Here is a 15,366-nt window from a genome sequence, read left to right as displayed (position 1 = left end):
AAAAAAATAATACTCTTCCATCCTTGAAAGATGGGATGAATGTCCAGAAACAAAGCAAGCAAGAGGAGCAGTGTAAAACAAGGACAAACACCTTCTCCAAAATGAGCCGGCTGAGTGGCAATAAAAACTGGCACTTTGACACCTGGTTAGGATCCTTGTGGTCATTTCTATCAATAGAGCTATTTTCCCTTGCCTCCCATGGAGGGCTGCCAGGTCCAGGTAAGGAAACTCCTGGAGATTTGGAGATAGATGGATGTCAGTGGGGTACAGTGCCATATAGAGACCACCCTACAAAGCATTGATTTTCTCCAGAAGAACTAATCTGTGTAATCTGGAGGTGAGCTGTAATTCTGGGGGAATCCCCGATTCTCCCTCTAGGTCAGGAGGACAGCTTGGTGGGTGCTACAATTAGCATCCTGGCAGGGACTCGTGGTAATTGTAGTCCCTAACCCACATCTGCAGAGCCACAGTTTGGCCATACCTCATAAACAAAAGGTATTGGGGGGGTGGGCTTTGGCTCAGTGATAGAGTATCTGCTTTGTAAGCAGAAAATCTGCGTTAAGCAGCAACCTATGTTATCTTGACCCTCCTTCCTCCCACCGTGTTTTTGTGTCCATTTTAATGGGGTTTTAATGGGATTTTTAACTGGATGTTTGTAGCCTGCCATGAGCCGGCTTCAGGAGTGGCGGGGAATAAATCAAAATCATCATCATCATCATCATCATCATCTCAGGATCAGCCCTTGTCATCTACAGCTAAAAGAATCAACTAGTAGGTGATGTGAAAGACCTCTAAGAGAGATCTTGGGGAGCTGCTGCCAGTCAGAGCAGACCATACTGACTTTGATGGTCTAGTGGTCTGACTTGGCATAAGGCAGCTCTTAGAACCAAACTACCACATTCCAAGTACAGATTAAAAGCGAGTCTAGGACTGGAAAGATTTCATATAAGCATCCTGAAAAACAAGCAGAGACCATCCATCCAACCATTGTAGCAACTGCTGGAGATCCAAAGCAGAGATAAACATTTACAAGAGACTTCTGCATGGAATATAGTCATTTCTTTCTCAGATGGGAGCCAGAAAAGAGCGGTCATGGTTCAAGAACATAAGACGCTGGTTGTATTTGCAAATTCCACTCCATATAATTGTCACTTTGGAATCTCGAACTAAATGGTCTCGAACTAAATTTTCTCTCCCCCCTGGGTCCCAATACCCTATAGCAGTGGTCCCCAACCTTTTTATCACTGGGGACTGATCAATACTTGACAATTTTACTGAGGCCCGGGGGGGGGGGTAGTCTTTTGCCAAGGGACGCCACCGCCTGAGCCCCTGCTCCACTTGCTTTCCTGCCAGCGCCCCTGCCAGCAGTAGCTGCGCAGTGCTACGCCAAGGGGGAGCCCCAGCCATGGTGGCCGCTGGAGAGCACCAAAGGTGAGCCGGTGGTAGAGTGGCATGGCAGGTGCTGAGGCAGCACCTGGAGAGGAGGACGAGGAAGAGCCGCGGCCCAGTACTGACTGATCCACGGACCGGCACCGGTCCACGGACCGGGGGTTGGGGACCACTGCCCTGTAGAACACATTTCTAAAGAAGAGAAAGAGCCCCCTCCCAAAAAAGACAACAAAGACACAGTATATTGGGTTCTGAAGCACCATTTTTTACTGTAGAATGGCAGAGCAGCATCTCCTGCTACAATTTCAAAACCAAGGAAAGAAAAGGTTCACTTCATTAAAAATAAAGACAGGTTGGCTCTCTTGCCTTTCCTCCTTGGGCAAAGAAATGTAATACTCAAAAGTTGCCTTGCATCGCACAAGGTCATCCCAAAACATACAAACACTGAAAACCGGGAGATGTGCGCTGTGTATGGAACATTGAAAAGGACAAGCTTCTGGAAAAATCCTCTGCAGAAACCAAAATATGGGGGGGGGGGGAATATGCTCTAATGAGGTGGCCTGTTAGCGTAGCCTTCTCCTCTTCCCACAACAGTACAAACCCCTGCTCTTAGAAGTGAGGGATGAAGGGAGACTCACAGAAGTAACCAATGATGGGGGGGGGGATGACAACTAATGGTGTGTCAAGATTACACACAGTACATTGCACACGAGATGGGTGGCCACAAGTTCAGGGCAACAGAGGACAGGAGGTCCATGGCAAAGCTCACTTCCGTGGAAAGCAATCCGATTTGTGCTTGGCGACGTTGAACAGTTCAGAGGGACTGGCTCAAAGTCCAGGACACTTTGCAGGGCTCCGCAGAGGCTGGCTGGCATCCACAGAGAACTTACATCAGGAACAGGTTGCATCCGAAATATCACAGCCGGCCATTTCCACCTGCACAGAATCACGTCCTTCAGTGACAAGAGACCCGGCCGTTCAAAGTGCTTTGCTTGTGGAGACTGACAGGGAAGAGCGTCTTGATGCCGTGGTTTATAATTGCCTTCTATAAACTTGCTTTCCCGGATGGGCTGCCAAGACCCCTTAACAGGCACTGATGTGGCAACAATACCCTGTCCACAGTGATGGGGGGGGGGGGAGATGGACAGGGGACAATTCAAGCCAATTCCATAGGGCCACTGTAAATGCAGATAGCCCCATTTGGTTTTTGATTTTAAGGACTGAAAGTACACCTTCAACACTCTCTGTCTCCATAGCACATACGTGCAGGGAACTGCCTGAGCTCTCACTGGCACACTGGGAGCCAAGTCAGACAATCCACACAGGTGGGAAGGTCTGCCTGACTTTGAGCCAGTCCCCACTATCCCAAGTTTGTATGGCACAAGCAGGGAAAGAGCCATCAAAACAAACTTAATTCCCTTTCTCAGCCTACTCAAGTAGATGTAAGGAAAGGCATCCCAAAGGGTTAGGGGGAGAAGGGAGGAGCCTGGCAGGAGGCCCATGACCACAGACACGTCTCACTTTGCAGCACAGAAGAAAAGGCTCAGATGCCACATTTAGCTAAACAAAGGCGACGTTGCTCCCATGGGACTTGACCACAAAATAAAAGATTACTTCAGGAAAGGCAGCAAACTCAAGTCTTGTTGCCCTTCTCTACTAACAGAAGATTGGGCAACCACAAACTCTTTAACCCTACTTCATACACCTCTGTATGCTCAAACCTACTCAGAAGCAGCATTACTTTACATTCATTACCTCTCTTTCCCCAGTAGGTCAATACAGAACAAACAATTCTAGAACAACTTTCTAGAAAGATAAATGCATTTGCTAACCATCACCAAGGAACCAGGAAAGACTGAATCCCTTTTGCAAAGGGAACTGGCATGAGGGACATACCGACCTGAAGCAGTTTTGTTTCCTGGGGTTGCTGCTGGGGAGTTCTATGCAATATTAAACAGAGGCAGTTACTGTGGTGTTCCATTGTCAATCCAAGGGGCTTGGATCCACCAAACATCTGCAGAATTCTGTCTATAGAGTGCTTTTTTTTTTTTTTGCACTTTCCCTTCTGCTGCAACCCAAAATGTCCCTGAAATGCTGCGACTAGGAGATGTAGAACTCACCACAAACTGCATGTTCTGCAGCAGAGAGGAAAATTGGCTAAAATCCCTCCACTCTGTGTGGAAATCCACTACTGGATCCAAGGAACTTGCCTTTCACTGCCTCTCCAAAAGGCATACAGTTCCATGATCAGCCCAATTACCATGCCCAATCAACCTAATGACAGAAAAGGTCTTCCCCCTCAAGAACATGTCAGCTCATTAAAATTGGTGTAATATGATAAAATGGGATCCTATGGGGAGGGTTGCATAAATTGCTAACTTGGAGGCCAAAGATGGACTCTGCAACATAGTTCACACCCCCCCCCCCCCAGGGAGCAGCTGTGAGAGAACCTTTACCAGATGGCCAGTTAGCAACACCTCCCCAATCACATCCAATTTAAGGAGCTTATGTGAGGCAGCTTCATAGAAAGATAAGACCATTGGTCTACAAAGATTATTGATTATTCCAACTGATGATAGGGGCCCTCCAAGCTCAGGGCAAGTCACTAAGATCTTTTTCAAAGACTGAACTTGAAATCTTGTGCATATAAGAGTGTGTGCTTTGTTTCTGAGCTGTAACTCCTTGCCCTAGCAACTACTGGCCTCTTCCACACATGACTGGGAACTACAGAGTAGCATAGGCTCAATGCATAGGGTGAAAATTGACTCCTAAAGGAAGGGGACCCAAAGAGACTTAGCATCGTAGCTTGGCTCTTAAAATTCTCCTAGGAGGTCAGCACCATCTTAAAATATTTGTGAAAATTAATATAAACAGCCTTGCCTTGAAAACCAATGGCTGAAGAGGCAAATAAGAAAGGCATCCCTGCCTGTCCAATGTTTCAACTAAAGGGCATTAGAGACTTGTGAGCACTAGAAGACTGCCTAACAGTCACCTGTGTAGGCTTTTCAAGCATTAGCCCAGAAAGCAGAGATAGTCGACTATGCAGAAGTAACCATCGTAAAGGCACAAAATTTGTCTAGGCATCTGCTTAGCCGATATTCATTACAGCTTTTTAGATCTATGACTCCATGCCTTTTGGACCAGGTCTCACTGCAGAAGGCTTAGGAGGACCCTTCCTAGACAGCCTTCTCAACCTCATCAAGTGATTTTGTGAGCTAAAAACAGGGCAAAAGCTTCACTTCCTGCAATGTTTATGTAGACCTTTTGTAAATAAGGGCATGCAGGAGAAGCAGCTATGGGGAGAAGGTATGGGCCCCAACCTTTCCCTGTGTTATGACATTTCCCTATAGAAACAATACGTGCAGCCCAATCTTAAACACAGCTACCAGATAGTAAGTTCCAGTGCTTCGGATCATGGGCTTAGCCTTGTTTTTAGAGAAAATATCAAGTAATTCTTACAAGAACCAGAGATTAGTCAAGAGAAAGCAGCAGTGCATATAACTACACTTTCCCAGGGAGACTTGCTGTCCAAGTAAATGTGCTTAGGGTCGCTGCATCTTGATTAACGAGTAAAAATGCTTAAGTGAGGTTTCAAATGCTTCCCATTTTCAAGGTGGATTCTGTGAAAAGAGAAGCAGAATACCTACTCTCCAAAACCATGAAAAAACATAGTAAATTAAAATATAACAATCAGGATGTTTGTTTGTTTGTTTTACCTATAAGTATGACATTTGAACTGTCCCAGCACTGGCTGCTTCATCATTTTCATTATCTGGAAATATTTACAGAATTGAAGACTTTTGGATTTTGTTTTTGTGGCAACATCAATTCAAAAAAACCAAACCCAAAAAACCCAGACTGAAATAAAATGCTCAGAGAAAGATTTTGAGGTCCTGGCCTGCACAAGACACAGAAAATCGTTGCACAATAAGCCTAAAAAGTCTAAAAATGTAGTATGAAAAGCAGCTCCTACTTATTTCATCAAACTTAATTGTTATGGAACAGCTTATTTATGACTCCAAAGGAGCCACTAAAATCTTTTATCAGGGGTTACTTAAGCATGTTAAAACACAGATAGCAGTAATGATACTGCTAAGATTAAGTCCTACTAGGTAAGTTTCAGACACTCTCTGTAGGGCTGTTTCCTAAATGAGACTCCTTTATGCCTCTCATTCAACTATGAGTTGTGCGTCTCACGTCTCCTTAACTCTCAGAGTATGGTGAGTTTGAAGCCCTATTGGAGCATTTTCAATTTTTAATCCAGGCGCACCAATCCTATACACATTTGCCTGTAAAATCCCATCAGGTTTGTTGGGTGAGGGATGAGAGAACTAAATTAAGAACGAGGCAGCCATGAAAATGGCAAATCAGTTAAAACATTTGTTTTGAGTATGTTTATTAATGTTTTTGAAAACATGGACACTGGAAAATATGCAGCAATGCAAGACTGGTTTTTACAGCCCTTTCCAAATTGGTCCTGCGTCATATAATGTATATGCCCCTTTGCTTAATAGGTTTACTGCCTTGCTTCAGCATCCTGCATTTTCTTCTGTATTTGGGTGTCACTAGTTTACACTTTTAAAAACTGACATGCATGTGAACTGCCCAATAAATCACTGTTTGCCTCGTATTGTTAACTCTCTGCTATTTCCATCTCCCTTTTGAATGGATTTTAACACTGCCCAGTACTATTACAAAGAGACTGTCCATGAGCAGGCAGACAGATCCTCAACTGGTATTTAGGGCAACAACAGACGGATGTTCCTCTAGCACCTGAAAACAGGAGTGGCATCTTGAAGAGCTGTCTTTAATGGCAGCTATTCAACACAAAAACATCACCCATCCCTCTACCTGGCACTGATCAAGGAATTAATTAATTTGGGCAGGGATGACCCCCCGCCAAAAAAATCAGGGCTACAAAGTGACCAACAACAGCCCCTCTTTTTCTGCAGGAATTTGTTTTTGCTGGGAAACTGCTCTTTACACACTCTTGCATGGGATAAAGAACTAGTGCTACCAGGCATCGGTCAGTCAGCTCCCAGCTAAGAAGGGGTCAGCCTCTTTCTTAAGGTCAGTTCTCTTGTTAATCCAATTTATTCACTAAACCAAAGAATCGTGTTATCTTGGGAATCAACTATAGTGCCTTCATGCCAGCACTGTTTGCTCCTCTGCTCTCCAGCACTTCAGCCCATCTTCTGAACATACTACTGCCCTGGCTGTTCTCTCTACAAGGAAAGCAACCTAGTGCCAACATACAACCCCTCCCTGAAGGAATTTAAAAAGGTTTTTCTACATTCCCTCAACAGCTACTCCATTAGGAAAATAAGTGGGATGACTTCCAGCACTTTTGAGGAGTTCACTGCTAGAATAATGGAATTTGACAGCAGAAAGTCAAGCTGACAATTCCTGGATTTAAAGCTGCTCCTATGCTTTTAAGGAGGCCCTATTTGCAATGTGGCTTTTCCCATTCTAGGTGTTCCCTTGAGATAAGAGGCATGAGGTAGGTGCCAATCATCCCCCTGACAGGCAGGTATTACGGAGGCCAGCAGTGCAATTCTAATTACACCCTTCCAAGTCTTCAAAGTCAGTGGGCTTATAAGAATGCAATTTTGCTTAGGATCACCCTGTAAAAGAACACTTTGAGTAGACCCCAGTGGGGAAAAAACCAGAAAACCAAGGCAGGCTAAGGATTATTTGAACAAACCCCAGCCTCAGCAAGAACTACATTGGTGAAGACTGGGAAGGGTGATGGAAGCCACAGGAGTTAACTCCGATTATCTCTCTCATATGTAGCCTCAGTACTTATGCAAAGCCATAGTCTAAGGTTCCACCAAGAACAATGCTGGCTTGTTAAAAAGGAAAACAAACAAAAAACCAAACCAGCAGTTCAGAGTCAGGACTCCCTTTACTACCACTGTAAGGGCACTTTACTTATTGTGCCAGGATTGTGAACATGGCGTCAATTTAAGAACACTGAAAGAGCACAACTATTAAATGGCTTTATGCAAATTCATGAATGAGAACGCTCCAGCAGTAAATAAAAGCCCTTTTCTTTATCCCATTACTAAATCCCAACGACAAGAAGAGTTTACAGGAATGTCAGATTTCTTCCGTTCAGAGAGACTGGTTTTTTAAAGGGACCTGACTGGGGCAGGCAAAGTACTGGGGACACAGTGTGGGGAACAGATTCATTTCCTCCACTGCTGCTCAACAGCAGAAGATCCACAGACCCTCAGGAGGTTAATATGGAGTCAACCACTGTATTCCTGAGGAGGGGGAAAGACAAGGTTGTCCCAGCATTGGCTTAGTTTGAGAAGATGCACATCTAAAGGTGATATGGGCTGCTGTGTGAAGCAAGGCATCTGGGAACTGACCATAAAGAGAAAGGCGAGTCAGTTTAGAGCGGAGGGAAAGTTAATGCTCAGGTTCAGCAGTGTGCAAAACGTGGCTCATTATCCTCAAAGCAAAAGCTACTGCAGAGCGTATGAGGGGCCCTCCATATACTTGGTGCAGGGCTGAGGCAAGGCCAATGTACTCCACAAAAGAAAGTACCTGGAATGTAAAAAAACTAGCCCACAGAATGGGAGATTCCCAATAACGCCTCCGCACTCACCTCAAGACTCCTATTAAAGACAGCGATAACAAGTTGTACAGAATGAGAGTGTCATCAGTGCTCTGAAAATACCCCAGTTTATCATTTTAATTTGTATAATTTCTGAAATGGCTATTAGCAGCTAAATAATGGCCAAAAACTATGGGAGACCGATGACCACTTGCTAAAAAATTACAGCAACATAGCAAAACCTGTACTCTGTTAGCGAGGAAACTTAGGCTTTATCAGCCATGCACCCTAACAGCATGTTTACATAAAAAAAACCTTAAAAGCAATTTTAACAGGTGACTTTTTGCCCAGGAGAACTGAAATTTTGCAAAAGGAACTTGCAAAGTGAAGCTTTGCATGAACAGAGCCGTTATTGCCTGTGTGCCCTCTGAAAGCCGTGCTGCTTCAACAGGCTTAACACAAGCTTGGGTTTGTAGATGTGGCACCAAGAAAAATGATACTGAAAAATACTGAAAGATTCTGGCAAGTGTGTATTGCTGAACCCTGTGCGGTCTGAAGGCCAGAAATCGCTCTCTGATTGTTTTAGAATGACTACCCCCCTTCACAACACAGGCCAAGAAATTACATCTCGTATCCCCTTCACCAAGCCCAGGACTCTCCTGATGCTACTCTGCAGCAGCTGTAACCTAGATAGTTTGGACGAGTCAGATACATTCAGAAGCGTAATAGCAATCCATTCCGCAGAAAGGGATAGGACGTAACTGGGACATCTGGCAGCAGAGGCGTTTAAAAAATTGCACCTGGAGGTATTGTTTACCATACCAGCTGTCAAGTTCTTAGGCTCAGAGGAAGCCACAGACCCATTTTTGAACTTAATCAAACACAAGTAACAGAACAGTTAACTCCACAGGGTTTTGTGGCACGGTGACCCTTTGGAAGGCGACAGAAAGCAGCAGAGAGGACATCGGCCAGAAGCCAGGCTACCCTTGTGAATTCTACCAAGGAAGTGGTGAGGCACCAAGTCTTCAGAAAGCTTCTCCACAGACAGAGGTGCTCCCCTATGGCACATTATTTGGCAACGCTCCGTGGGGCCCCCTTCTCTACTCATGCGGGGCATGCTGGGAACTCAGACATCCCATCCCCTTGTCACCTTCGCATAAGGCTCACAAGGTCTTTCATATTTGGGACAACCGTTCTTCTTTCACTGCTGCAGCCTCACAACCTGTTTGGGGGGTGTCAACATTCTAGTCAAGGGCAAAGGATACTGGAGAAACCAGTGAAGGACACGTTTCCTCCAATTCCACTTTTCCATTCAGCTGCAACCCACTCCCTTCCAGCGGGCATGTAAATATGGACCCCCACCAGCTCTGCAGGGGCGGCAGCAGCCGACAACCATTCAGGGACTCGTAAATCATAGAGAAGCTACAAGGGAGGCAACACTGGAAATGAAGGCCTTGTCATTTCCCCATTGCAACCACAAAAAAAGGTGAGGGAGAAAAGCTTTTTGAACCCAATTCTAGAGAAGGGGAACAAGACAAAGAGGCAGTCACATTCTGACAGCCCTCAGGCAATGCATGTACATAAGTCAGTAGATATTTATATTTAATAAGTATACAAAATATGATTGAAATAAAACCCAACAGATTTACACTTTGGAACAAAAAAAAGGAAGGGGGGAAATGAAAGAAATCACAGTACAGCAGTACTCCTGGTGCTGCCGCCTCCAAGTTGTGCGCTCTGCCACGTTTAACAAAAGCACTGCAGAAGTAGGTCCCGGCGGAAGCCAGTGCTCTGCTCCACGTTTCTCTCAAAAGAGCCCCGGAGACCTCCTCTGACGTTTCTACACATGGTTCTATAATCCAGCAGCTCTGCAGAGCTTTCCCCAACTGGTAAGCTGTGGCTAGGTGCTCCAGGACTGCAGACACATGTCACTAAATCCTCACCGAGCTCAAGAGCTGGGAAGGCGGACTGACCATCCACATGCTGTGACCATGCGGCCTCACCGGAACTGACTCAGGGGACACTGTGAGAGCCAGGCAAAGGCTGGATTCTGATAACCGGGGAGAGGTTAACCCTCAGGATCTTCTGTGCCCTCCTCCTCAATTCGTCATCTGAAGAGCTGTCCACCTTGATGGTCCGGAATTTCAGTGTGTTCGAAGTGAGTTCTGGTTGACTGGAGGATGGAATGGAATTGGGTTTCTTTCTGTGCGACAGCTCTTTCCCGTCCTCGGCGTTTTTCCTTTTCTGCCCAACTGTCTCCTCTTGACTGCCACCTGCTCTCCGGTCCGTTTTGCCCACTGATGGCTCTTTAGTTCTGGAGGCCCCTGCACTGCAGCTCTGGGAGGTGCTTCCAGAAATCCTGCCATTCAGGATTCCAGAGGCTTTACAAGCATTGCTTTCCCGCAGTACCCCACCCTTTGGTCCTTTCAAAAGGGTGACAGTCAGGGCAGCAGAATCTGGCACTTTCTTTATTATGTGCCTATAACTTTTGGGGTCCAGTTGGCCTGGTGACATTTTTGTGGCCTTTGCTGGAAGCTGCCTGGATGCGTTAGCTGCCTTAAGGAGTTTAAGGTCTGAGGGAGAGATCCCCAGATGCCCTTGCTTGCATCTGGACTCCAGGCAGGATGCTGTGGCTTTCAGTGGGACCAAGGCTTCCAGGACCACAGAGAGCCTCATGGCTGGATAGACACCAGGGTACATGTTAGCGGGGAAGCCCACTGTCGAGGCTTCTGAGGTGCCTGAACGTGTCCGTTTCAACGAATTCAATAAGAGATTTGTGGAATTGCTGTTCTTGGATAAAGGTGAAGGAGGATCTTTAGGAGAACTTACTGTAATACCTGCTAGGGGGGCAGATAGTTTTGCCACTGTTACTGTGCTTCGGGCTGAAGCCTTAACAGAGTCCAAAAGAGGGCTCACTATTTTTGAAGAGTCTTGGGAGCTGCCTTTCACCTGGTGGTTGGGTATGCTGGCTGTGCATGAGCTGTACCCATAGACATCTTTGCTCCTTAGAATGGTGGGCTGGTAGCCTTCCTCCCTGAGACCCTGAAGAAAGGCTACCAGCTGGGTCTCTGTATCAGAAAGGTCCTTGGACATGGGGTTGAACACTCGGAGAGCTTCTTCCAATGCTTTCTGTCCTGCAGAGGAGATCCTTGACCAGGAATGGACGGCTTTTTCTTCCACATTGTCCGCTGCAACATTCATGGCATTAGGCTACGGGAGCTTCTAATGGGTCCAAACCACTTGGAAGCCAGGGCAGGTGACCTCAAATTAAAAGGGGAAAAAAGCAGTTACTTTATGCAGTGTGAATCCATCTAGGTTTCCTAGTGCAGGCTCTTAAAGTCACAAGACACTCCTTGTTTCTATAGAATACAAGCCTAACGATCCCAGCCCTAGCACAACGGCAATGACCAAATACGAATGCAGAAGTAAGCCACGCAAAGAGTTTTATCTTCAGCTTTAAACAAATTTAACAGGCAATAGTAGGTATACCATATCTTTCAGCCAAGTTATATGCCCCCTCTCCTGTGCCTAAGCAGATTTCACAATTTATTTTGCTTAATTTTTTAATAGATCATTCCAAATTATGTCTCTCTGGACAAGCTGCATTGACATGCTAATTTTCAATGACTCACAGAAAAATGTTTAGGTCATGATGTGCCCAAGTATTAATAGCCCCACCAATCTCCTGAAGAATCAAATTCCTCCTCATCATAACGCATACAGGAAATTGCTGAGCAATATATTCACAGTGTTCCAGATAAGGGTTGGTATTCCAGTCAGCAGACTTCATAACAATAAAACTGGACTACAGTCTTACATTCCATCAAGTCAAGCATGTCCTCCTGCAAGTGGCATACTGTTATCAATTGGCAGCATGGTATCTTTTTGCTCCAGCAATAATGTGCTATGACAGAGTGTTTTTGTATGTTGGAAACAACACGGAGGAATCTATAAACTCATACTGCAGTACATAAAAGGAACACCTGCCTTACACAAGCAGGCACTCCTCTGGTTAATCATTTTATAGAACAATAATTGTCCCCCAGACGATTGTGGGCCATTCAGAAACTACCTACCATTAATAATAATTTGCTACTTAGGAAAAGAGACTGGGTTTTTGAGATAGTGTACTTTGGTTCCTCAAGGCTTAAATGAGGACCTACATCTCTTGCAGCCAAGACTCAGATTTGCTCCATTCTGTTTTCTTTTTTCCTGTGAGCTCAGCAGCAGCTGTGGAGAAGTACTATAGATGAACATTTAGAGTTTAGTTCTTGCATGTATTTTCAAACGTCGGCCCACACATCATTATGTGATTTTATGCTTGGGAAATATGATTTCATCTCTGTGTGCTGAAGGATAAGGCTCTATATTGCTTTACTATAGTATATATATTTTGTTCTCTGTATGTAGCATTTCTAGGATTTTTTTTCAAAATATGTAATATTCTCACTTTTTATTTTTATCATTATATTTCATTCATTCAGGATTCTTAAATAGCCTATATTTTGTGTTCTTAAATAGCCAGTATTTTGACTGTTTTCCATAAAATTTAATTCCTTTCATAACATGTTTCAGATCCTTCGATGGAACTATTGCAAAACATGCAGGGCTTTTTAGTGTGCCATCAATAAATTTTCATTCCGACAGTGTGCTATCAGCCCTTGTCTTTGCTGTGTTTCATTCTGCTGACTGGTACAACCCTCCTGTTTGCTGTTCATTATAAATAGTCAAGTCAATGTTGCTGTATTCTAGGAATTATTTTGTTTGTATTGGTGGTAAGATTACTCCCAGTGACAATACTCCTATTCAAAACCTTCTATTTGCCCATCTGGAATGTGTTCATTTTTTTCCTGTACCATTTCCCTGTGAGATTCACTCTAAGCACTCAGCCCTTCTCCTAAGCATTTACACCTCAACTCCCCCCACCCCTCCAATCATTGTCAATTAAACTGAACACATTCTCCTGCAAAGCTCTTTAAACTCCAAAGCTTAGCTGACAGGCCTACTGCTTGACTTTCTTGCTGAACTTATGTACAGATTTCATGATTACCATGTTGCCATGCACTCACTTGCAGAACAAGGACTGCTGCCTACGATCAGCTTCATTTTTCTCTCTCCCTCAGAGCTGCCCCATGACGGATGCCCATTTTGTTATCAATGGGATGAGTGGCTGGAGCGATAACTTAACCCAAAGACAAAATAAGAGTCCAGTGGCACCTTTAAGGCCAACTAAGATTTATTCAAGGTGTGAGCTTTTGAGTGCAAGCACTCTTCCTCAGATTAAGAACTACCATCATGACAGTGGAAATATAAAGTTAATTCTGTTAAATTAACAGAGAATTATCAAATGGCTGTATATGGATGTTGTGACACAGTTTACTAATTTAATAGAATTAACTTTATATTTCCATTGTCATGATGGTAGTTCTTAGTCTGAGGAAGAGTGCTTGCACTCGAAAGCTCATGCCTTGAATAAATCTTTGCTGGCCTTAAAGGTGCCACTAGACTCTGATTTTGTTTTGTTTTGTTGTGCTGCTTCAGACCAACACGGCTACCCGCTTGAATCTAACCCCAAGACATACAGTTGCATGGTGTTGAACCAAGTCAGCACTGAGGACTGTTTGCAGGGCTTGGTTCTAGGTTTGTGTCTTTTTGAGTGGTCCTTGTTGACTCAAAGAGATGCCAACTCAGGAACCATATCCCTTAGGAATTTGGGGGTCCTTCGATTATAGGCAGGTGTTGGACGCTGCTTGCGTAAAAAAAAAGGCTTTCTGTTCCATGCTGTTAAGTCTGAATCAGCCAAACAAGAAACCTGCTTTGTGGTATCAGACCCCAGCTCTCTAATAACTATATTCTTAGAATACTGAGGTGGCTGGAGAAAAGGAAAGCAAAGAGACAACCAAGCCATTACACTTGGCTTTAGTGGTTTTCATCAAACCTACTGTGTGGCTCCTTCAACCATATAATAATTTCCTCATAATAGGACAAGCACATGCTGGGTGGTACCTTAAGTCCTTAGTTTCTAGGTCTGGAGACGGGGGGGGGGGGTGTCATCACATCATTTTACAGTATGGAAACAGCAAAGTGGGATTTGCTTGAAATTTGTGTTCATTTTGGAGGACCAATTCAAAACAGAGACCAGAACAGCTCCCCTCTCCAATTCGTTTTCTATAAAAGTGGCCTGCCTCTCCATCCTGCTGCCAATTCCAACTTAATTTTCGAGATAATCCATCAGAGTTCAATTAATATTCTCCTCAGCATAATTCTGCCTCCTGCTCCTTCTACTGTCCCAGCTACTCTTTCTACCATTATTCTTTGAAGGCATACTGACAAACTTTTATCTCAAAAAGTGTTTTTGTATGACTTAACAAGGTATATACTTTGGTGTAAACTCAAAATAGTATTTCATTTCAGCAGTAATGGTAGTTCTCAATCAAAGAGAAGGGGAGGGGGGAGAGAGAGAGAGAGACTGGCCTCACAGAAAAGGAATTGGAACTTGCCCAAATGCACAAGAAGAAGAGTTGGTTCTTATATGCCACTTTTCTCTACCCGAAGGAGTCTCAAAGCGGCTTACAATAGCCTTCCCTTCCTCTCCCCACAACAGACACCCTGTGAGGGAGGTGAGGCTGAGAGAGCCCTGAGATTACTGAAAAAGAATTGGTTCTTATATGCCGCTTTTCTCTACCCGAAGGAGTCTCAAAGTGGCTTACAGTCGCCTTCCCTTTCCTCTCCCCACAACAGACACCCTGTGAGGGAGGTGAGGCTGAGAGAGCCCTGAGATTACTGAAGAAGAAGAGTTGGTTCTTATATGCCGATTTTCTCTAGCAAAGGAGTCTCAAAGCAGCTGACATTCACCTTCCCTTTCCTCTCCCCACAACAGACACCCTGTGAGGGAGGTGAGGCTGAGAGAGCCCTGAGATTACTACCTGGTCAGAGCAGCTTTCAGTGCTGGAGCGAGCCCAAGGTCACCCAGCTGGCTGCATACGGAGTTGGTGCAGGGAATCAAACCCGGCTCGCCAGATTAGAAGTCCGCACTCCTAACCACTACACCAAGCTGGAAAGGGAGGCAATACTGGACTTAAAAGGGGAAAAAAGGAAGAAATTGAGCTTCACGCTTTAAAAGTAAGGCTCAGGTCTGAAGCAGAACAGAAAATACCAGAAGATTTACCTCAGGTTGACAAAGAATTTTCAAGGTATCCAAAAAGGAATCATATATGAAGCTTCTTCATTTGTTTGAAACAGTGCGTAAGGATATTGCTGTGCCTGATGATTAGGGGATGCTTTCCCTCAAATCCTACAAGCGCTCTGGGTTAAATGAACTTTACTCAGAAATTAGCCTTAGGGAGTCTTCATATTAACAAAGGGTGGAGAGGTATTACAGAGTCTCAGCGGTACAGAAGAGATTTCAGAGGTTT

At 44.6% G+C, this 15,366-nt stretch overlaps 1 protein-coding gene across 4 annotated transcripts in view; it reads right to left on the bottom strand.

Annotated features, from left to right (window-relative positions):
• Positions 1-5,768: 5,768 nt before the first annotated feature.
• The window catches only part of CCDC71 (coiled-coil domain containing 71), a 30,973-nt gene continuing 21,375 nt past the window's right edge, over positions 5,769-15,366 (bottom strand). For 3 of the 4 annotated variants that reach the window (XM_077324891.1, XM_077324892.1, XM_077324890.1), the window contains exon 2: positions 5,769-11,212. In XM_077324891.1, the coding sequence (XP_077181006.1) occupies positions 9,965-11,152 (1,188 nt within the window). In that variant the 5' untranslated portion in view covers positions 11,153-11,212 and the 3' untranslated portion in view covers positions 5,769-9,964. Of the gene's footprint in view, positions 11,213-15,119; positions 15,139-15,366 lie in introns of those variants that run through there. The other variant, XM_077324894.1, reaches the window with a different exon arrangement.

Source organism: Paroedura picta, chromosome 3 (assembly GCF_049243985.1).
Source record: "Paroedura picta isolate Pp20150507F chromosome 3, Ppicta_v3.0, whole genome shotgun sequence".
Classification (NCBI taxonomy): domain Eukaryota; kingdom Metazoa; phylum Chordata; class Lepidosauria; order Squamata; family Gekkonidae; genus Paroedura; species Paroedura picta.
Note: the sequence above shows the minus strand (reverse complement) of the source record. Positions and strands in the feature narration are given on the sequence as shown.